Source organism: Morus notabilis, unplaced genomic scaffold, assembly GCF_000414095.1.
Source record: "Morus notabilis unplaced genomic scaffold, ASM41409v2 Scaffold83, whole genome shotgun sequence".
NCBI lineage: Eukaryota > Viridiplantae > Streptophyta > Magnoliopsida > Rosales > Moraceae > Morus > Morus notabilis.
This window is the reverse complement of record NW_010360797.1, coordinates 216,821-240,278: the sequence shown is the minus strand read 5'-3', so window position 1 is coordinate 240,278 and position 23,458 is coordinate 216,821. Positions and strand designations below refer to the sequence as shown.

Sequence of the window (23,458 nt, the reverse complement as noted above, 5' to 3'; positions counted from 1 at the left end):
CCACCAAGCTTGAGGGCGTCAAGAATCATGACCCATATGTCGTGTTGTATGACACGTACTATAGGCGGAAGCCACTCTTTGACGAGCTTCCACGGCATTGGAATAAATGAGCCTCAAGATGTAATTTATAGAGGAAGGCCCGCAACAACCCGAGTATATGCCACTATGCCCTTAGCATCTTCACCAACAACATTAGGAGGCGAGATTGTCTCGCCTCCCCGGTATGTATTCTTGCTCCCTTGTGCTTAAATTGATTTATTCCAACATTGAGGACAATGTTGTATACAAGTTTGGGGGTATCGGATGAACATGTCCAAAACAAAAAACAAAAAAAAACAAAAAAAAGTGTTTGCCTCGTAACTCTTTGTTAGCCAAAGAACTCAATGATAGAATTGTGTTAAGAAGTGTCCTTAGGTCTTTGGAAATGTTGTTAGCATCGATTGTTTGTGTGCTTAACTTCCTTGTTGGTTGCAATTCTCTCTTGATTTCTTGCATTTTCGACCACGATAAACCTTGATCACCTAGTCTTTTGAGCATTTAGAGAACATTTATGTGACTTAGGAGGCTCTTGCATCTCAAAAAGGAGTTCTAGAACTCATCCTAGTGCTACTCGAGGTGAAATCCTAAGTTGGGGTGTTGTTGGAGAAATGATTTAGGCATTTTCTTGGATCATTTGAGCCATAAATAGCTAACCTATGGAAAACTTACCACTAGTCTCCCCTATTGAGCCTATGTGACCCCGTTTTGTTTCATTACCCACGTAAATTAACCTAGCCATTTCATGAATCTCCTTCACTTAACCTATCATTTATGGGCATGTTTGCATCATTGCATGAAATTGAAGATATAATGTTGAGAGTAATCATGAAAGTGTTGAGCATTTCATTTGTGGTTTAGGAATTCAAAAAAAAAAAAAACAAGAAGAAAAAAAAAAGAAAGAAAGAAAGAAAAAAAAAGAAAATAAATTCTTATGAATTTCTTATTTTTGTGTTTCAAGTTTATTCATGAATAAAGTTTTGTGGGAATGATGGTAAATAGAGAATTGAGCAAAGTGGGAGTTGGTGTGTGAGTTTCCAATCATTCATGCAAGATCCATGGGGTGCACTTCATGCCTAGGGTGATCTTAAGCCTAAAATTTCCCATCTCATCTACCTTACACCCTAGCCTTGCATTACAACCCTTAAGAAGCCCTAATGATCCTCAATTTTACCTCAACCTACATTAGTGGAGAGTAGCACGAAAGATGAGCTTATGGAATTACCTATAACTTTATGAGTGATTTTTACATTACCGCCTAATTGCATAAATTTGTTCGGGTGCTATCACTGATGAAGTAGTCTTGGTTGTGCACACACTCACAGTTAGGGAATCTTGTTTGAATCACTACTAGCTTGGGAGTTGAAATTCTAGACAACTTTGGTGTTAGGCATTTCCTTCGAGCTTTGGTACTTTTAACCTTTGGGATAAATGTTCTTGGCTATCAATTTGAAACTTGGCTCATGCATAGTTTTTGATTCACCTTTCTCGTTGTTTTCTTTCCTCCCTTTAATTTTTTTTTTTTTGTTTTGCTTGAGGTCAAGCAATTGTTCAAGTTTGGGGGTATTTGATAAGTGAGTTTTAACTCACTCATTTAATATCCTGAAATTGGATAATTTGCAATATCTTGAAAGTTTTTGGGTTGTTTTAATATGTTTGTGAGTGATTCAGGTAAACAAAGAAAAATTGGATCACTTGGAAGAAAAAGGAGATGAAAATCAAGAAAACATCAAGAAGAACCCGATGCAAAGGTGCGCCTTTGGAGACAACATAGAAAAAGGAAAAACCCTAGTTTTTCGGGCAGCAGACAGAGAGGAGAAAAACCCTAGTTTTTCTGGGGAATCAGAGGAAGCTCTTGGAGATTGGAAGCTGGACTACACTGAGTTTTATTTTTCTTCCTCTTCCTTTCTCTTGTTCTAAAACCTAGTATTTTCTTTATTTTTGTGGATTTATCATGTATTTTCATATTTGTTTAATCTTGAATATATTTGAGTTTACATTGATGGGTTGCTAGATTTTTATGCTAGGGGACTTGATGTAACCTTGCTACGATTATGCTATGAATATTTGATGCTATTTGATGTTTTTCATGCCCAAACATTTGTGCTCTTCTTTGCTTAATGCTTTAATAAATTGAAAGATTGATTAGAAGATTTAGATATGTGGATTTAGGCTTGAGAGAGTCACTTGCACATGTTGGGATTTGTTGGACACAGCCTAGTGAGTATTGGAATCGAGAGATGAATATGAGCTAGGTAATCACAAATGAATTAAAGCTTAATGAATGCACAATTAACTTAATTAATAGGGATATTAATTAGGTGGTTTTGCATATATTTGACTTGGCACTCGAGAGAGGGTGTTGGATTATTTTAGGAAATTTATGATTAATGCTTGGCTTAAGGGAAATCAATAGCATTAAAAAGTATTAGAATAATTAGACAAGGTGAAATCAAGGACCCTAGTTACCTTATCATTAGAGCCCCCTTCGATCCCAAAAGTTTCTTCCATTGTTTAATTTGCCCATCTAATTAGTTTAGCATTTTATTTTTGTTTTGATTGATCTCATTCTCATGATTGGACTTGTCTAGATAAAACTGAATTATTCTAGTTGCGATACTTAGCTAGATTTTAGGAACACAATCCTCGTGGGACACGACACTCACTCACTACTTTATTACTTGTCGACTTTGTGCACTTGCGAGTAGAAAATAAGTGTTATTTTCGCACCGACCACTCAACCAAGTGCTCCGAAGATGTTCCTCTTTGGGGCGTTATCGCGCGTCAGACCTTTGTCGGAGGTTGTTTGTACGAGAATGACCAAGCAACCATCGTACTTGCTCTGAGAACAGATTGCTATGACACCCGGTTGCTCCGAATGCGCACGAGTGCTTCGAATGGACAGCTGATATGGAGAAAATCTAAGAAAGCATGCTTGACATAGGGAGTGCTCCGAGAGGCATGTCTAATCGCAAGAAAAGTCCCTGAATGAGCCAAAACTAATGGATTTCTCAGGCCGCTGATTTGGATAAAATTTTTGAAGGATCAGGCTTGGGTTTTGGGCCTTTCAAAGGTTGAAATAAAGGATTTTGAGCTTCCAATGACAAGAGGGAGGCTTTCATGGGATGAATCCTCCATCACCCATTCATGCTTAATTTGACTAATTCTGAAAAACCCCCCAAGCGGGTTTCAAATTGGGTCAAATTAAGGACAAATGGGTATACGTAATCGCTCATGCCCCCACCAAACCACAGCCTATGGGAGCTTCCCGAGCGTGGCTTGAGCCCACGAAACGTGCCCTATTACGTCGCGAAGCATAAAGAGTTGGCCATGGACCCTCAACGGGCCAGGTACAAATTCAGGTATCAACAACTAGTAACTACAATATAATTATCAAACATCATTTATTTTTCATTTTACTTGTTAAAAAGGAGAGAAAAAAATCAACAACATAAATACTTAGATCTTAACCTAATATTTAATATCCCTAAGTCTAAATATGAAACAAAAAATATTAGGTTTAGATCTTAACCTAATATTTAATATTTAATACTATGTTTAGATCTTACCCTAGTATAGTTCATGGCTATACTTATACATAAGGATAATTATTTACTCGATGAAAGCTAATAAATAAAATTAATAATACCTGAATATACAAACCTAACTTTATCTAACATTCATGCTTCATGCCTAATGCTCAAATCTTAAAAAATAAAAAAGTGGCAGGCGGGTCGGGTTGAATCCGCCCTTGAAACAGCAAAATCGCAAACCACCCGCACAAGTCTGTGGGCGGGCGTGTTGGCGGGTTGGTGACGTGACACAATTTTGGCGGGCAAGTGTGAAAGGCGGGACAAGTTGGCAGATTTTTTATGCTGCCTTACTATAGGTGGGTGGGTTCTAAATGATAGGGCCTTTTTTTTAATGAATAAGATTGGATGAAAAATTAAAATTTAATATTTGTGGATCCATGACTGACACTAAAAGAGTATTTTTAACATTTTTTGTTAAAATTTAATAGAGTTCAGGAAAATGGATATTGACGTAATTAGTTTCGCTCAAAGGAGTGTCTATGTTATTTTGATAAAACTAGAGGATGTTTGTGTAAATTGCCCAAAAATAAAAGCGTCACAAGCACTATTGATCCTTAAATGATTTATTGTTTCATTTTTCTCTTTCAACGTTTAGTTTTGACAAATTACTCTCAAAATTTTAATTTTTGGCAGTTTTAATTTATGATACTAAAATTGGCATACGACTTTAGAAATTTATAATCATGTTCATTTATGTAGTAACTGAAATTTGTATAAAAATAGTTGCCTTAATGCAAAACGTTCTAAAGTTTTGAACTATAGGGAAAAGAATAATTACAATGTAACTATTTTTGTAAAAATTTCAGTTATCGTATGATTGAGTCTGATTTTACTTGTAAAAGTTTAGAGATTAATTTGTTAAGATTAAAATAACACAATACTTATAGATAGGAATTGACAATAATAATAATTCGAAAACAATAATAAAAAAGGAGGGAAAAAAAGAAAGAAAAAAGAAACCATCAAAAAACCAAAAGAAAAAATGTAAAACTAAAGCCATTTTTGAATGAGGTGTTGGGCACGTTTGGAGCTCGTTCTAAAATGATTTTATTTTTTGTATGAAAATAAAAATGAAAATGTTTTCAATCTCAAACAGAAATCATTTTTAAAAATGCATTTAGTAGTTTTATCAAGAGATTATTTTCAGTATAAAAAAACTATTAATGTCTTTATTTCTCTCTCTCTGCTCGAGAGATGAGAAAAAAAAATAAAAAATAAAAAAGACTAAAAGTTATTTTTTATTTATCTCTCATTTTACACTAAATTAAAAAATCATTTTTATTTTTATATTTTATCTTTATTGCACTAAACGCCGTTTTAAAAACTTTTTTTTTTTTTTAAATGTGAAAAATAAAAATGAGACGTTAATTTTTATGAGTGGAGTGCTTATTTTTGAAAGGGTTGAGAAATGAAAATTGTCATCGAGATTGATGCATTAATGAGCACCACGACGGGCGAGGGTTGCCGTGCTCCAGGGATGGACGTGGGCTGTGCACTGTTATGCACAGGGCTTGACCTTGCATTAATGAGATCTATTTGGTGGGAGTCTTTTATGAAAAAATGATGGGAGCTTCTGATAGTCATAGGCTCATAGTTATATTTGCACTCTAAAAATTATAAATATCCCGAATAATTAATATTTTCTTTATAAAGATCTAAAAAACCTATCATTATATAAACATATTTTATATAATACTAAATTTAATCTTATTATTCCTCACTCTTATTTTATTTTGATCTATTCTATAAAAATAAAAGTTTTGGGAAACAGATTATTCTAATTAAAAAAATAACTTTGTAAAACAGACAAAACTAATTAAAAACAAACTTTTCTGAGGGAAAAAGAAAAAAAAACAAAAACTTTGCTCAGTAAATGATCTCAACTTCGATAAGCGAAAAATTGATCTCAAGATCCTCAACTTGTCATTCTACATAACCAGTAATTGTAAAGCACAAAAAATAACCAAATTAATATATGGGTATGCTCTAAATACATCACAAACCCAAGAAACCTCAACAATAAACTTAATCTGCATGCAAGACTAGATGAGAAACTAGAAAGAGTTGGGGGTATTTTTATTGGGAGTGAATTTTATGGAGGTAAACTTAGGGTTCATAAGAAATTAGAGTTGGGGGTATTTTTATTTGTACAACAATGTTTCCCTTGTAGATTCTTTACCTTGAATTATGATATATATATATATATATTTTTTTTTTTTAAGGAAAGCAGTGTAATTTTATTTTAAAAAAAACATATGTACAATGTGGGTGTATTCTCTCATAAATAAAAAATGTGGGTGTGTTCCAATATGGCTTTATTGTAGTTCTATTAAGAGATAAAATTATAATATTAAATATGATAATTTAATGAGGGGGGTATTCATGAATTTTATGTGTGTAAATATAATTTTCCTAGTCAGGCTTTTTGGTAGTTCATTCATTTGTGTCCAAAGGCCTAATTTATCAAGGGCACTTAAAAGAAATGTTTTTATAAATAGTGGGATTGTTGAAAAAACTTGCAGGATGGTGCATAACCGATGGGATTAAACAAAATAATTTGAAGATGCCACGTCACATCGACACTGAAGAGTTGGAGTCGCTTAATCGAACCGCCCAACTTTTGATGGTTTAGTTGTCCGTTTATGGGCGTTTAGTGGTCGGTACAAAAGTAAATTGGGCCTGTTCACTTCGCTGATTTGAGTTTGTAATTCGAGTTGAGATGTGATTTTATGTGAGAGCTTTTTACTGTAACAAAAAAGTTAGATGTGACTGTTTCTGAGAGCTTTTTAGTGTAGCAAAACTCAAATTCTAAACTCGAATTGACGAAATGAACGGAGCCTAAATTGGCCACTTTATTTTTGAAATTATTTATATTAAAAAAGATACTAATAATATATAGATGAGGTGAACTAAAGACTCATTTCATTTAGTCCTTACATTATCTAAAAATACAAAAAGATCAAAAATTATCTTCTTATGCCTGAGACCGGTTTTCTAATGGCACTGGAAGATTTGAGTGAGATGGGGTTTTGAGGTTCAATTCTGTATTGTATTAGGAAGGGAAAAAAAAAGTGTCTTGTTTCCTTGTAACTTGTTTGTTTACTAGGTCCAATTGACTAAAAACTAATCGGAACAGATCGAACATAACCAACTGATTGTGGTAAGCATTCAGTTGATTTACCTTTTGTTCAGTTTGGCATAGGCTTTCTCTTTTTTTTTTTTTTTTTTTTGTTGAAACCAACAAGTCAGTTTTAGTCACTAACCGATGGAAACATTGACAAAACAGATGAACAATCCTAGGGGATGAAATGCTGGTTTTTATCATTTTTTTAATCCCACTTACACCTGAATGTTTATTGTAATTTGTCATAAGCCCTTATCATTTAAGGCCTCGTTCACTTTGTGGATTCGAATTTTTAATTCGAGCTGAGATGTGACATTTTCTTATAACTTTTCACTATAGTAAAAAAAAATTAGATGTGACATTTTCTAAGAGTTTTTTACTGTATAAACTTACAACTGAAAACTCGAATCGGTGAAATGAACGAGGCCTGAGTATTACTAATCACAATAGTTATCAAAAGTTATTAACGGTGTGGCAATTACAAAAAAGAAAATTGAGACCAATATTATTAATGAAATACTTTTTTGGTAATTGTTATAATAGACAATTCCTCAATAGAAAAGAATAGAAATTTTTAATTGAGTTAAAAAAATATGTTGAAGTAACCCATAAATTACTCTTTCTACCCAAAAAATAATAATAATAAATTACGCTTAAATTAATAAATTATTGCAAAGCGTCCTCAAATTAATGTCGATGAATACTTTGATGTAAATTTCTTGCATACATCATATGAGCTGGTTTGGTTTTAAGATATAGATTAAAATTTTAGATAACGGCCAAGCGCATCATATTTTTTTTTAATGAAAGGACCAAGCACATCATGTTATATATATATATATATATATATATATATATATATGAGGGCTTTAACTTTAAATTTTGGAATCCTTCATCGATTTATTCATTTAACGTAAAAGGTAGTGTATTAAGGTAAAACATTTTGAAAGACGAGTTATTGATACATTAAAAATTTGGAAATAAAAGGGCCAAAATTCCCAAATGATTTTGCTTACTTTCAACAAATAAGTTCGTAGGAATTAGGACTTTGCCACATTGGAACATTGATAGAAAACGACATTACTCAGAAAACGACAATGGCCTGTCGTTTTGTACTTTGCCATAAACGACGCCGTATAATTGGAGCGCACGCATTGACATGACACAGCACACATCCACTACCCGCCCGTACCTCTCCCTTTCTAGGGACTGTTTGTTTCTTGGGAAAATTTTCCTCGCAACTTTCATTCGATCCGACTCTTTTCCTATTCTTCAATATTCTCCGAGCCTTTCCGTACAATCTCATTCCTCAATCTCTCTCCTTAGGTGTATGTTCTAAGTTTTCCTATTCTTTTTTTTTTTTCCCTTACTTGTGCTAAAAAAACCTAATATATACTTTGCAAAGTTTAAGCGTTGTCTGATTCGATCATGGTTTTGATGGCATATTTTGAATATCTTTCGCATGAAACTTCCATATTTCGCGAAATTTCTTGGTTTTGTACTGAAGAATTAAGCTGCCCTGCTCTGATTTTGCTTACATTCAGTCTCTGCTTGTTTGGATTGAGTGTTTTTTCTTCGGCTTCTGTATTATCTATAATATTCAGCTCCTAATGCATGTCAAATTTCAATAGTTTGTTCATGAAAATGCTTAGTTTTTGCGATTTTAGCTAAGATTGAACTAGAGTTCCATGCATTTCCGTTTATGTTTGGGCAATTTGTTTTGCATTTGCTTAAAAGAAAGGCAAAGTGCTTGTGTTGCAGATAGAGCTAGAGTAAAGTGTAGAATTTTCCTCCTTATTGATATTATTGTCATAATTGCTGTTAATTGGAATAGGTAAAAGCCCACCACATTATTCTGGAGGAGTACTTGGACATTTTCTAGTGAAATGTTGGTATTTTGTGTAAGCTTTCATGTATGTTGACCCGAGACTGTCATCTTTTTTTTTTCTTTTTTTTTTTTTTTAAGGGCAGTATGATTCAGGTCTTAGACAAACGTTTTGGCTGTTTTTGACAGCTTTAGGTTGGGAGAAAGAAAGAAAGAAAATTGAACATGGTGGGGTGTTTGGCTGCAGGGTCGTACTTGCGAGTGAGATCTTGATTTATTTTTCGCAGGAATGATGATAGTTAATGTGTGTAGTAGTAGTGACTAGTTACTTTGATTTCTTTTTTTTTTTTTTTTGAAATCTCTTTCATAGTCATAAGAGCTAAATATGAGAGTTTTTGTCTTCATGGAAGAATTTAAATGATACTTGAGTTTTTTAGAGTGCAGCACTTCGGTAATTAGTTCTGGTGTTTAGATGATGGCTTGGAACCCTAATAACCGGTTGGAAGCTCCATTACAGATGTACTGGATGAAAACTAATGATACTGAGTAGTTATTTAATTATGCGATTTTGCACATCCACTACTACTTCATTTTGCTTTAATTTACTTTGTTTTTTTTTTTTTTTTTTTTTTTTTTTTTTTTTTTTTTTAATTTTTTGCTTGAAATTTATTTTGGCGTTTCTATTGTTCCACTGTTTTTTTTTAGTATGCTTGGTTTTGGGCTTGCAGAGAGTGTTGATTGTTGCACTTAGCAATCAACTGAAGCTTTCTTCAGCTCTGTGTTTTTTTATGTCTAAAAATCATATGAAGGTTTTTTGGAGTCAAGTAGTTAATTAATCATTATTAGCGTACATTTTAACTAAACTCATTATCATAACTTCATTTACTGTTGGTTGCTTGAGGATTTTGTCATATGGTTCCTGAAGAGATAGATAGTGGTTTACTAAAAGTTATCTTATTGGAGTGATGGTAGCTAAACTTTTTCTTGGACACAGTGCTGTAGTTTGTCACACGGATTTGAACACAGTTTAAACCTTTTTGCTACAGAGTTTTTCGCACAAAAAATTGATTTTTGTTCAAACATTATGTTCAATACCCGTGAGACAAACGGCCTAAATAGGTTTGGTACATACAAACATTTGTGTGTCGTGTGTGCATGTATGTACTGCAACTGCTGCTTTAAGATAAAGGGGTGGCATTAAGTTTTAAGAATGTTAAGTAGATTGACATTTTTTGTGTGTAATTAGTAATTTTTTATTATTTTTTTTTTTTATATCCTTTCTCAAACTCTAGGCATGGTGAACTATCCAGGAATATGACAATTGGAGCTAGGAAGGCAAGGACATAAGTAATAGTTGAAATATTCTATCAGTCTTCTTTTGAACCTTAGGTAAAATAGTGTCCCTGGGACATGATATGTTTAACGTCTATCTTCTATTTTTATGTATGATATGTAGTAATTGTATCTCTTGAGAGTTCATAATGAAAAAGTACTTCTCCTTTTCGTGTTTAAAATTACAAACATCTCAACCCTTATCACACACTGATATCAACGATAGACTAGGTTCTCGTGTCCATAAGTAATGCTTGTACTTCCACATATTGTGTCTAAAACATCTTCTGTGCTATATTAAGCACTCATCATATTTCTTTTTATTTTTTTAAATAATACACAACAAAACTCATTGAAAACCAAACTGTAGTAATAAGAGAATTAGAAAGCACAAAAGGACCAAAAGAATGGTAAAACTACGGTAGATTGTGTTTTACTGTTGCTTTCATTCTTTCTACCAGAAGAATGGTAAAACTACAGTAGATTGAGTTTTATTGTTGCTTTCATTCTTTCTAGCGATGGCCATGCTACTAGCACTAGGCAGCTTCTCACTCTTTTTTTCTATTGCTTCCTTTGTGAACTAAGCTGTTAAACTAATGATGACGGAGAGAAAGAAAAAGAAGGAGAAAAAGAAAAAAAAAAAAAAAAAAAAAAAAAAAAAAAAAACTGTTAAAGTAATGTCAATAAAGCAACTCTTGATATTTGAGTGTTTGATTATCTGTTGTATTTATCTTTTCAATTTTTGGTATTTTCTTTGTAATTGATTTTCTTTCTTACCTAATCTTGTGCCTAGCCACTCGAAGTGTTTTGCTTCTACGTGGATACCCCATCACTCATAAGAGAGGCGCAACGGACAGAAAATTCTTTGTTCTTTATCTCGGGTTGTAATTGCTTTTTAGAACTTCACATTTTTCCAATTGTTATGTGCGACTGAGTACCATTTTTACTCGTTATGCCAACTATTTGCTTCTTTATGGCAAGATCACACACGAAACATCGTAACATCCTATAGCTGAAAGATTAGACCTTTCACCATTTATGGTTTGCTGGAGCCGTGTCTTTTGATTTTAAAATTCGTTTGACAAACTAATGGATACATGGTTAGCCTTATTACTCGCTTGGTTTTGTTAAAATCCAACTTATTTTAGCTTTTATTCCATTCTGTCATTCAGATATACCTATGATTATAAAATATAAACATATACCTATGAGGGGCTGGAAACTGATTTTGGCATTTCCTGCTAGCAGCTTGGATGTGAGATGGACGATAGTAGGCAACACGAAACTGGAAGACATAAAGTAGAATATTACAGAGGCGCACACTCTCCGGTAATTAGAATGCATTTCCAGAAACATTAGTTGTTATATTTCATTTTGATCTTTAGTATGCAATTCTTGATCCCTTTTAATGGAATAGAAATGAAATGTGCAGTGGAACATGATGACCCAACATCAAGTGAAGGAACCAAATGCATTAGTCATGAATAAGAAGATCATGTCCATAATTGCTGAGAGGGATGCTGCCATACGAGAAAGGAATGTAGCATTGTCTGAAAAGAATGAAGCATTAGCTGAGAGGGATGAGGCCCTCCGGCAGCGAGATCAAGCACTCGCTCAGCGGGATTCAGCCCTAATGGAAAGAGACAATGCCATTGCAGCCCTTCAGATTAGAAATAATTCCATGAACATGCCGGTGAGTGGAGTTCAGCGTGGAGTGAAGCGCATACATCACCCTTCAAATCATCTGGCTAACATGACTGAAGCTACTTATAGCTCAAAAGAAATGCAAATAACTGATGCCTTCCCTATTACAGTTATATCCTCCGAAGCTATTAAGTCAGGTCAGGCAAAGCGAACGAAGGAGAACAAGGCTATGTCATCCAAGGAGCCAAAGCCTCCACGGAAGAAAGTAGCGGAGGATTTGAACAGGCGGGCTTCTTCTGATGGTATAAAGTATAGAACAGAGTGGGATAGTCAGGATGTGGGCTTGAACCTCATCACTTTCGACGAGTCTTCCATGCCAGTGCCAGTTTGCTCGTGCACTGGAGTTCACCGGCAGTGCTACAAATGGGGGAGTGGCGGATGGCAGTCATCATGTTGCACAACCAATATGTCAATGTACCCACTTCCTCAAATACCAAATAAGCGGCACGCAAGAATGGGTGGGCGCAAGATGAGTGGTGGTGTTTTCACAAGATTGCTCAGTCGGTTAGCAGCACAAGGCCACGATCTATCAATACCACTAGATCTAAGGGAATACTGGGCCAAACATGGGACAAATCGCTATATCACAATCAAGTAGCTTGAGAAAATGACCTCGGAGTATATCGTTCAATTTGAGCGCCACAATCTTCTCTTGTGATGCCGCTTAAATTTCAACTAATTTCTTCCATTCGCAAATGTGGCTCGATCAACTGAATCAGATCAAAAGAGGAGCTTCTCGATAAAAGGGTGGAATGGTGCACCTTTGTTTGGCATAGATTACTTTATGATTAAATCCAGGATTTCTATGCCATTGAGAGTGATTAGTGTAAAGTATAACAGTTGTAGACATAGTAGTATAGTTGACTCTTTTATTCCCCATTGCAAGTTAAAGTCACATGTAATCCTTTGGACAGAATTGTCAGATTTTTCAGAAAGCAGGGGATAGATCTTCAGACTGAAGGCTGCTTTCTGCTTATAGCTAGCAGGGCTTTCAGTGGTGGGCATGGGAGGCACCGATTGTGACTTGTTTAAGACCTTTAAGGTTTAAATGGTTGCATTACCATTTGATTAATGAAGCTTAATGATTGTAGCAGTTTGTTGTTATATACTTTGGACCAAAGCTAGTGGAGTACTACTATTTTACTAAAATTATCAAAAAATTTGAATTTCATCTACTTATAACAAGATTAAAAAAATAAAAAATAAATAAAAAAAATCATCTGCCCCTCGTCTGTCCGTGTCTTTGAACTTTTCAGAGAACTTTAGATAAGTTTATTATCCGAGAAGAAACTAACTTCCTATAAAACAAAGTTAGTTCGACCTGACACTTTTTGGGATAAAAGACAAACTTCCCTTGTGTTTTATGAAATGATAGGTTCCACTATTGGTTTTAACTGAGAATTTTAAACATATGTGGTTAAAACTGTAATTTAAACTGGCATTTTGATTGGTTTAAACATCGAAACAAACTCAGCTAAATACACATCCAAAAGTCATTTTCAACTCCAGAACTCATGAACCAAACACGGCCTATATTTTCAAAAATGGTGCCTTATTCTTTGTGTTTAATAAATCACATTTTACACTTTAAAAAATTTCTAAATGGAAAATGTCCTTGTTAATTTTGTATCATAAAATCACAACCATTGTAATCAAACTGAGTCCTCCCTAAGAGAAACAAAATTGCAAAAGAATATAGATAAACAAGGACATGTAAGATTTATAGAAGTTTGTCTCAATATAAAATTATTACGTATTTTTTCAGTCGCTATTGTTAGGAAGCTTACAAGAGAAAGTCACACACTCTCACGTCGAACTTAAGGTATTGCACAGCTGATTATCAAGTTTCTATTGACGATGATCATCCATGTCAACTGACCAAAGAGCTTCAGAGCATAACAATTAGTTATTAGTGTTGGTGATAATCCAATTTTGAAACGAAATTCATCTTGGCCATTTATAGGCACAGCGAGTAAGTAGTTGTTGCAAGAGTACTAATCATACTATCATAGGGTTATTATTGACTTATGACTGAATGAGTACGTAACATGTGTTGTTATTTCTCTTCTTTTGTAGTTCTTTTGAAATACTTTTTCTACCTTTTTTCTTTTTGAAGATTTTTAGTCCGTCTGGCGTACTGGTAGATCAAATTTTTTTAACTGTTTGATTTGTGTATTTTTTGACTTTTAAGTGATTTTATGCAGATCTGACGGACAGAAAATTTAACCAATTAGTATGTTAACGTATCGGAAAAGGTTTTTTTTTTTTTTTTTTTTTTTGCCTATATGTTTTGGGAAATTTTATGATAAGAAAAGAAAGAAAAAACTCAGTAAGACACCATATTTTCATTAAATTTACTTAAGTGTCATATTATGTAACCTAACGGTTTAAAATTGTGTATTATTCGTAGGATTTTTTTTGTTCCAAAATATCTCACCTCAAAAACTTGCAAGTTTTGTTTGTTGGAAATGTAAAGTCCAAAAAAAATTTTAATGGGAGTTCAGAGTTGAACTCAACTTATTTTAAGATACCTCACTAGTCATTACTAACACTACATTTGTTATATGGATTACGGGAAAATGAGACAAATATCCTTAGAGTGCATGATATAGTCATTGCATATAGATCGATCCTCCATAAATAATTCATAATTAGAGCTAGATAAAATCCGTTAACTTCTCTAATTAAATCTTTATCCTGGAGTACTATTGATTCTCTAATGGATAGTGATTCATAAAACACATTCATGAATCAGAGCTCCTACTGGTCCAAGTACCGAATCAACCCTCAAGAGAATTATTTATCTACTTCTTTCTCAAGAAGGAATGGATTCCATCTCGTGTAATAACATTCCCGGCTACCTACTTCATCATGTCTCTAAAATACAAGGAATAGGATTCAGGATCACAGAATCCGTACCGAGTAAATCAAAAGACACAAATCCATAAATAGGAGTCTGTTAAGAACTCAGGATTAAGACCATCCTATATATGACCATCGGTAGACTCAATTAGAATTTCTATACTTAACGGAAATTATTAAAAATTCATATTGTGTCTGTGTCCTTGTTCCACATAATCTCATTATGTGAAATACACTCATTCAATATCTCATCATATTAACAGTGCGGATAACACCGTTTCATTCTAAATGGGAATGACATGTATTAATAATGTTTTAATTAAAGATTCTGAACTTTAATTAAATTCATTATGAACATTGTTTTTTGATTAGTATCCTTAAGCATTATCCTCTCGTATATAACACTTATATACAATGTTTAAGGTTACATAAATAATCACAGAATTTTCATTGATATTCATAAAATATTCACAAATATATACACATAAAATGATGAATAAACTCTTTTATTAAATAAATAATAAATATCATATTATATTTTATGCTTCTAGGACACCATTCCCAACATGAACAAGGTAAAAGTTCTTTGTGATCTACTTACCAGACATGGGAGAGAAGAGATTGAGGGTGCAAATATGTTTCTGATGTTGTTTTTAGACACAGGCCCAATGTTCAGGCCTAAGCCGACCAATCCGAGTAACCCAAGCCTACCTGAGGTCACCCAACGGGATACGGATTTATGGCTTAAGAGGATGTTGCGGCCTAAAATTTTCTCAACCCGCACTATGTGGCTCGGCCCAACTTTTTAGCCCAACCCGAGCCTACCCGGCCAAATTACACCCCTACCCGGCACGGCACGTTTGACACCTCTACGCCACAATGCTCAGCAGGGCGCGAGGGCACAGTTAGGTTACGGGGCAAGCGGACTTTGTGCAACTTTTCCAGCTTCGCAGTTTTTCGTTTCTCATCTGATTTTTGTCCCGCTCCTTGATGCTCTATCCTAATCTTATAATAGCATATTACATGAAACTAAATGAAGTTAATAGCATATTTTAAAACTATTTGAAGTAAATAGAAGTTTACATGATAAATAAATCATTTATTGCGTAAATGGTTTATTTACAACTAGTAAAAATATTTTTTTAACGTAAATTTCTTTTTACAACTAGTGAAAAGATTTTTTTTCACGTATTATTTTTTATTAGTCGTAATGATTATTTACATGGTAAATAATTTATTTACCACGTAAACTGTTATTTACATCAAATAGTTTTAAAATATGTTATTTAATTCATTAAGTTTCAAAAATCTACTATTTATTACAATTTCCATTTTTGATTTTAGGTTAGATAGGAAGGATAAGAAAATTGGTGAATTCACATTTTAAATGTATTATTCTAAGGCCCTGTTAATTTCACCTAGTTCGAACCATAGCTCAAATTTTTACTATAGTGTTTTATCTTGTTTCTCTTATAAAAATTCAAATTCAACTTTTTCTGCAATAATATTTTCTCTCACATGAATTTACTTTTTCAATCAAGTTTTCAACTCGAACCAGCAAAACAAATGGGGCCTAAGACTTTACTTTTACTCTTGATTAATGCCCTTTTAACGAATATAGTTATTTGACTAAAGTGTATTAATGAAGTGTAAAAAGTAAAAATCTAAGACTCATGCATTCCAAGAAATATTTATCTCTTTTTTTTTTTAGTAATAATTACACAATTTGACCTATTTTTTAGGGGTGAATTAAAATATGACTTAGTTGTTCAAATATCACTTATATAGCTAATAAACTGATTTTTTTTAATTACATTTCTTAGCAACCCTAAAATACCCCTTGCATTTATTTTGTCACGTTTTTTGATTTTGTAACTAATTTTCATATTTTTCTTATATTTGAATTTCTTAAAATAAATAAACACTTACACTTAATATTTATAATCTTTCAAATCTATGCACGATTTTTGAATCTTTGACATTGATTGGTGTCAGTGTTCTGATTTTACAGTTTTTTTTATTTTGCATTTTATAACGATATATCTTCGTCATTATAATGCTATGTATATGTTCTTAGAATTATAATGTCTCTATTTTAATGAAATTGGTGTAAGTTACTTGTTGTTCAACTATGAGCATATAGATTCTTATCAGTTTAGTAATATTATATATGTTGCTTGTATTTTAATGATATGTAATTGTTAATGTTATTGTTATTTTTTTTATAATTATCATGTCAGTATTTTAATTCCATTGTCGGTATTTTAATGCATAATTTAGACGGGGTTTACTCTTTAGGGTAAAGGAGAATATTTTTTTAAGAGAGATTAGTTTTTAAAAAGATTAGCACTCCCACAAAATGTGGGATATTGCACCATCTCATATATACCATTATCCTTAAACAATAAACATTAAAATAACTTGATATTATTATTAGGATAAAAATGTAACTATATATGCACATTAAGCCATATGTGGAATATTCACAAACTTCAGCCGTATTTGAATTCTACAAACTCATTTATGCCATCTGTCTAATAAACCCTATTCTTAAGAATATATTCTCTTATGGGCCCAGTGGGCTCTCATTCGCAATTAGCGGGCTCCTCTTTTTTTACGTGGGCCCCCCTTCGTTCTTCCTATTGACAAGTACCTCAACGTAGTAGATAAGTTTATCTTTTGCTTGAGGCACTATAACTCGACGGGTGTCCCAGAAGCGATCAGCTGTAGCATCAACACGTGTTCTTTGAGGGCTGCTCACTGGTTCAAGTCAAACAAGAGGATGTCATCGATGTTGCTCAAAAAAAAAAAAAAAAAAAAAAAAGAGGATGTCATCGATGGTTATATTCATCCACGTGTCAAATATTGCTCAATTAAGGGGATGTGAACCGGGAGAAACAACCAATTAATTGAAAAAAGATAATTTATATGGTGTTCCCATTTTAAAAAAAATATCAATTTTCATATTTATTAACCGTTAAATTTATATTATTTTTTAATTTAATTTAATTTGTGATTAAATTTAATATACATTTAACAGATAATAAATAAAAAATATTAATATTCTTAAAAATTCCTTGAAAAAAAGGGAAATAGGTATTTTATTTTTTTATTTATTTTTCAACTATTAAATTGTATTAAAAGTTATCTGCTCTACGTACTTTTATACTCTAATATAATTTTAATAGATTTAACAATTAAAAATTGATCATACGATAGACCGAACGGTCTCTTCTTTAATGCCATGATCACTTATGAAAATAATATAAAAAAAGGAAAAACTACATTGACATAATGTCCATTTCTTAAATTGCTCAAATATCAATATGTTTACGTCAAGTTAATAATGGTTAATAATCAAAATACTCGAATAACATTCTCAGTCATTAATCCACTTGTTGCATTACTTTTAGTCCTAAACTAGTTGAAATCCACGTGTTATGCATGTATAGAATAATCCATGTATTAAATTTTAATTACTTTGTTATTATTAAAAGCTATTAAAATTTAAATATAAAATCTCATAAAAGAAAAAAAAAATTAAAGTTTTTGGAGGGAAAGAAGTGAAAAGAATGATAAAAAAAAAAAGAACTAAACTGAATAAATAAATAAATTTTAGGCAAAAAGAACCAAAATAAAAAAGTAATAATTTTAGGATAAAAATAAAGGAAAGGGATAAAAAAATATCAAAATAAATAAGTTTTAGAGTAAAAATAAAGTGTCATGGTAAAAATAAAAATAAAAAGGGTCAGAAAAGAAATAAAATGAGGAAATAAACAACTCTTAAGGCAAAAATGACCAAAAGGAAAAAGGAAAAATTTCAAGCTAGAAATAAAAAAAAAGGTTAAAAAAAGACTAAAATGAAAAAATAAATAAGTCTTAGGACAAAATGAATCAAAATAAAAAATAAAATAAAACTTCAGGATAAAATTTTTAAAAAAAGATTAAAAAAGACTAAAATAAATAAATTTTAAGATAAAAGGAACAAAAACAAAAAGAAAATAAAATTTCAGGGCAAAATTAAAAGAAATGGTCAAAAAAGGACAAAAATAAAAAAAACAAAATGAAAAAAATTTGGACAAAAATAAAAAAAAAAGATAGAGAAGACGAAAATGAAGAAATAAATAAATTTTAAGATAAAAAGAACCAAAATAAAATTTATGGGTAAAAATAAATAAAAGGGATTTAAAAAGGATCAAAATGAAAAAATAAATAAGTTTTAGAGTAAAAAGAAAAAAAATAGAAAAAAGTAAAATTTTAAGGTAAAAATAATAAAAGAAGAGTAAAATGAATAAATTAATGAGCTTCAGGGTAAAAAAATAATAAAAACAAATAAGATGAAGGAGTTGAAAAAGGGGGCCGGTGAAGGGGGTGGATCGCCGTTTTGGTTAAAACCCGTAAAACATGTCAGCCTTTTGACATTTCCGTACATTGTTATAGATAATGTCATCTTTTACCATTATAGCGCAAGTTATAACGGGGTATTCGAAGATCAATTAACCTCAACTTTGTCTACTAAATAAGCATTACGTTTTGACCTAAATGATGAAGATTATATTAGGATTATTTTAATATTTAATTTTAATTTTAAGATTATGTTTATCTATTTTATTATTTTAAATTTATTTATGTTTTTCTCCTTTAAGAATATGATTAGGATTCATCATCCATAAATAGCAGGGTTGTTTGGTTAGGGGATTCGTACCCCGATTCGAAACATGGTTCATAGTTCGCTACAGTATTTTCTCTCATAAAAAATACACGTAAATCGAAAATGATTCTAATCCATGAACCAAACGTCTTTGTTATTTTTTTTTCAGAGTTTGATGATTAGTGAGTATTGAGTTTTTAGTTTCCTCTCGGAGTTTTTGTTCTCCCTCCATTTCTATCTCTCTCGTGGTTCTTCTTCTCTTCATGATTCACTCTTTTCTATCTAAATTCTATATCTTCATCAATTCTACCTGGTCCTACTTCACTAAATATAGCTACTGATAATTTTTTGATGCCGTGAGAGGTCTTTTAGCCATCAAGGAAATATTTAACGATTAAACCACACTTTCCCATTATGTTTGATTAATAAAGGGTTGTCTTCATATTACTAAGAAAAAAAAGGTTGTCTTCGTGACTAGAGTCTAAATTTGCTGTCTCTATTTTCCTGTCTCGATAGCTGTCTCTCCACTTAAAATTTATCACGTCATCTAAATTTATAAATCTAATCACATATATAGGAACAAAGCACTAGAAATTATTAAGCAAATTGCGAAGTGTTAAAATTCAATTGGAGGAACGAGACATAAAAATGAGACAATAGATCTTAATTCTCGTGACTAATGTTTCTAAATATTACAGAGGTAGATATTTCACAATATATAAAAAAAAATATATTAACATCACTCTTTCTACTCTCTCAGAACTAAACATAAAAAATAATATATAGTGGAGTGTCACGTAGAAAATAGATGTTAAACCGACTTTGTCATAGTGGAATAAAAATGATGGATTGATCAATTTTTTTGTGATAATATCTATTGACCTTTCAATCAATCGGAAAATTGTTCGAATTGGGTAGAATCCAAATTTCAGTAAATTTTTATAGGCTTTGTTGCCTTAACAGGGCATTTTATACACCGGGAAAAGGAAGAAAGAGTATGTTGAAGAAATACTTAACGTGAATTTTGTGGGACATCATCCCGCAAATTGTCACCTTCCGTATCTATAGGCTCAAAATAATTCCGCACAAATTCAATTTAGATAACAAATAAATAAGAATCTTTTAATCTATATATATATAGGCCATATTTAGAATTAATCTTATTTTTATTTTTCACTTTTTTGAGAAATAAAAAATGAAAACGTTTTTAAAACGGTGTTTGGCATAATAAAGACAAAAAATCAAAGTAAAAATAATTTTTTAATTTAGTGTAAAATGAGAGAGAAATGAAAAACGACTTTTAGTCGTTTTTCATTTTTTATTTTCGTTTTCTCCCCTCTAGAGCAGAGAGAGACATTAATGAGTTTTTTTATACTGAAAATAATCTCTTGATAAAACTAATCTGAGATTGAAAATGTTTTCATTTTCATTTTCATACAAAAGACAAAATCATTTTAGAACGAGTTCCAAACGCGCTCATAATTTTGACCCAAAAACTCCATCCAGTTATAATATTTTAATTTGTGTCTAATCAATAATATTATATCATGTTGTGTAAAAAACTTAAAATTATCTTTTAAATAATTCTTTTGTGCTTATTATATAATGATGTGATATGATTTAATTAATTAGACAATATTAAGACATTAAAAATTAGAGATTTAGATCCATATATTTTCATCAATTCAAACCAATTATGTTCGATAATTATCTTTTTCCATAACAATTTTTCAACATGATTGCAGGCTCAACGGTACTTTCGAGATCAAATGCTTGAAGTTGTCCAAACCTGTCACCAAATAATTCATTACACCAAAGTTTTTCTAGATATTATGCCTACACCAAAGTTTGTAGTTGAGGAAGATTTTGAAATTAAATTCCGTAACAGTTTCTCTAAAATCCACGAAAACTGTTATATGTGACAATAAATTAAATTCTGAACAGTTTTTGTAGATATTAAAAGAATTATTAAGTTTTGGAAACAATTTATTTTTGTAGAGAGAGATACATACAAATCTATTACTTGACGACTTTTAGGATTGAATTCTTCCACTTAGGGGCATTAATCAAATAAAAAATTTAAACTAAACTAAAATACAATAGCATTTTTATCTTTATGTACATCAATTTGTGTCTTTAATTTTTTCTCTAAATAAATTACGCATGTAATGGAGTTTAATACTAATTTTTAACTTTTAGAGTTCAAAATTTTTGAACTTTTTTGATTTATTGGTGATTTTAATTCTGAAATAAAAGTATTTAAAAATATAAAATGATAAAAAAAATTACAAAAAGAGTGATGTTAATTTTTTTCATCCGGGAGAAATCTATGGTCACCAAATGTATGGATTTTCACTATCATCATGATTTGAAGAATTATGAATTGGTTATTGAGTGTATCATACAAGTCACTCTCATCCATATATCTTGGAAGTCACGTGTTGTACGTCCAAACTGAGTAATAATTATTATGGTCTCGTTCATTTTATCGATTTTAGTTTTGTTATAGTAAAAAGCAATCAGAAACAGTCACATTTAACTTTTTTGTTACAGTAAAAAATTTTCACATAAAATCATATCTCAACTCGAATTAAAAATTTACATCAGTAAACTAAACGGATAATTAGATAAGTTTCCCGATAATAATATTTTTTTAATTAAAAAAGGTTTCCTCAATATTGAAGGCAAGAATAAGAAAAAAAAAATTACGAAACATCTAAGACCAAGAAAAAAATTATGAAGAAAATTTGTGCTAAATATTTTGCAACTGGAATTGAAATTTATAAACATCACATATAAAAAAATATTTACGTAGGGACACATTTAAAAATAAAATAAATTAATAAGATAATTAAAAAATAATATTTTAACTAACTGTAAAAAATATTTAAATTAAATATATTTACAAATATATAAAATCAAAGCTCAAAAGATGCAATAAAAAATGATAGAGAAGGAAAAAGAAGAAAAAAAAAACTAAAACAAAAGCTTAAAAGAAGGCTAAGAAAGTAAGTAAGATATAAAATAGACCCTACATAGTTCTTTCAACGTTTGAAATTACCTTATATCTTGTACGGAGTGAGCTACAGACGAATCCAAGTATAATCACTCTTTAATATAATTTCATTACATTGATCAGTCACATTTTCCCTTTCTTTGTCTTAAGAGCAATAATTTTTGTAGCAAAATTTGCATAGGGAATCTATAAATTCATAACCCAAAAAAAAAAAAACATGACCCATTTTATATGATTTTAGAGAAAATGGCCGGATTTACATTTAAAAGTATATGAGTCTGAATTTTATCTTTTATTTTTTATTACCATTTTAATAATGTAATTATTTGACTAAAGATTATTAATTAAGAATAAGCAATAGAAATCTTGACTCTTACTATTTTAAAGGATATTTTTCTCCTTTAAAATGCAATTAATCTTAATAGCGAGCCACCAGACTAATTTACACAATTAGATTCATATTATACAATTACCATTAACGGCAAACGTAAAATTAGGCTCATTATGCTATATTGGCAAAATTTATTCTAAACTTGCCCAAATTAGTATTATTGCGTTAAAAAGTCAATATTAGAAAGGGATAAAATTATTTTGATACTGTTCTAGCAAAATAATTACTGATATTTTAATAGTATTAGAACAATAACTTCAAATTTAAAGAAATGTTCATTTAGTACTCTTAGACCCGATTTGTAAGATATAAAATGTCTAAACTATCTTTTTCTCTAATTAATAATAAACTAGCAATTTTTTTTTACTGAAAATACTTTCAAACATTTAAAAATTAAACAATCAAAATAAATAAAGTTTTTAGAAAAAATATTTTTATTAGTTTCTGTTTAATTAACAAAAAAAGACTATTTAGAAATTGTATGTCCCAAAATTAAACTCAGGGTACTAAAAAAATATTTTTTTAATATGAAGGTATTGTTTTAAATTATCAAAAATACATATTATCAGTAAGATGTTTCACTATAACAGAGAGTATCGACATGATTTCATCCAAAACCAAAAACTCATAATTTAAGCTTTTTGTATGAAAAGGGAAAACATTAACATAAAAAAGATTATTCTCATTTATGCTTCTTGAACTTTGTGAGTCATTTTCAATTTGATCTGCTTGAACTTTCATTTTATCTTTCAAGTTTTAAATTAATTACACTTAACTTTTTTTGTTAGGCGTCTTAAACTTTAAAATTCTTACTTTACTCCTTAAAATTTTAATTTATCTTATTTAAACTCTTTTGTTAGAACTTGTATTAAAAATAGACTAAAAAACAAAAATAATTTAGTCATGTTGTCTTTCTTTTAGAGT

At 31.0% G+C, this 23,458-nt stretch overlaps 1 protein-coding gene across 3 annotated transcripts; it reads left to right on the top strand.

The window, feature by feature from the left end:
• The first annotated feature begins 7,933 nt into the window (after positions 1–7,933).
• LOC21395477 (protein BASIC PENTACYSTEINE4) lies at positions 7,934–12,707 on the top strand. Of its 3 annotated transcripts, XM_024165129.1 has the most exons (4): positions 8,048–8,081; positions 9,889–9,967; positions 11,159–11,239; positions 11,343–12,707. In XM_024165129.1, the coding sequence occupies exons 3-4, from the start codon at positions 11,171–11,173 to the stop codon at positions 12,210–12,212; spliced, it is 939 nt and encodes a 312-aa protein (XP_024020897.1). In that variant the 5' UTR covers positions 8,048–8,081; positions 9,889–9,967; positions 11,159–11,170; the 3' UTR covers positions 12,213–12,707. The 3 variants fall into 3 exon arrangements, with proteins under 3 accessions (XP_024020898.1, XP_010095680.1, XP_024020897.1); XM_024165130.1 differs by lacking the exon at positions 9,889–9,967 and having other exon boundaries at positions 7,934–8,081; positions 11,156–11,239; XM_010097378.2 differs by lacking the exon at positions 9,889–9,967 and having other exon boundaries at positions 8,009–8,081.
• The last annotated feature ends 10,751 nt before the right edge of the window (positions 12,708–23,458 follow it).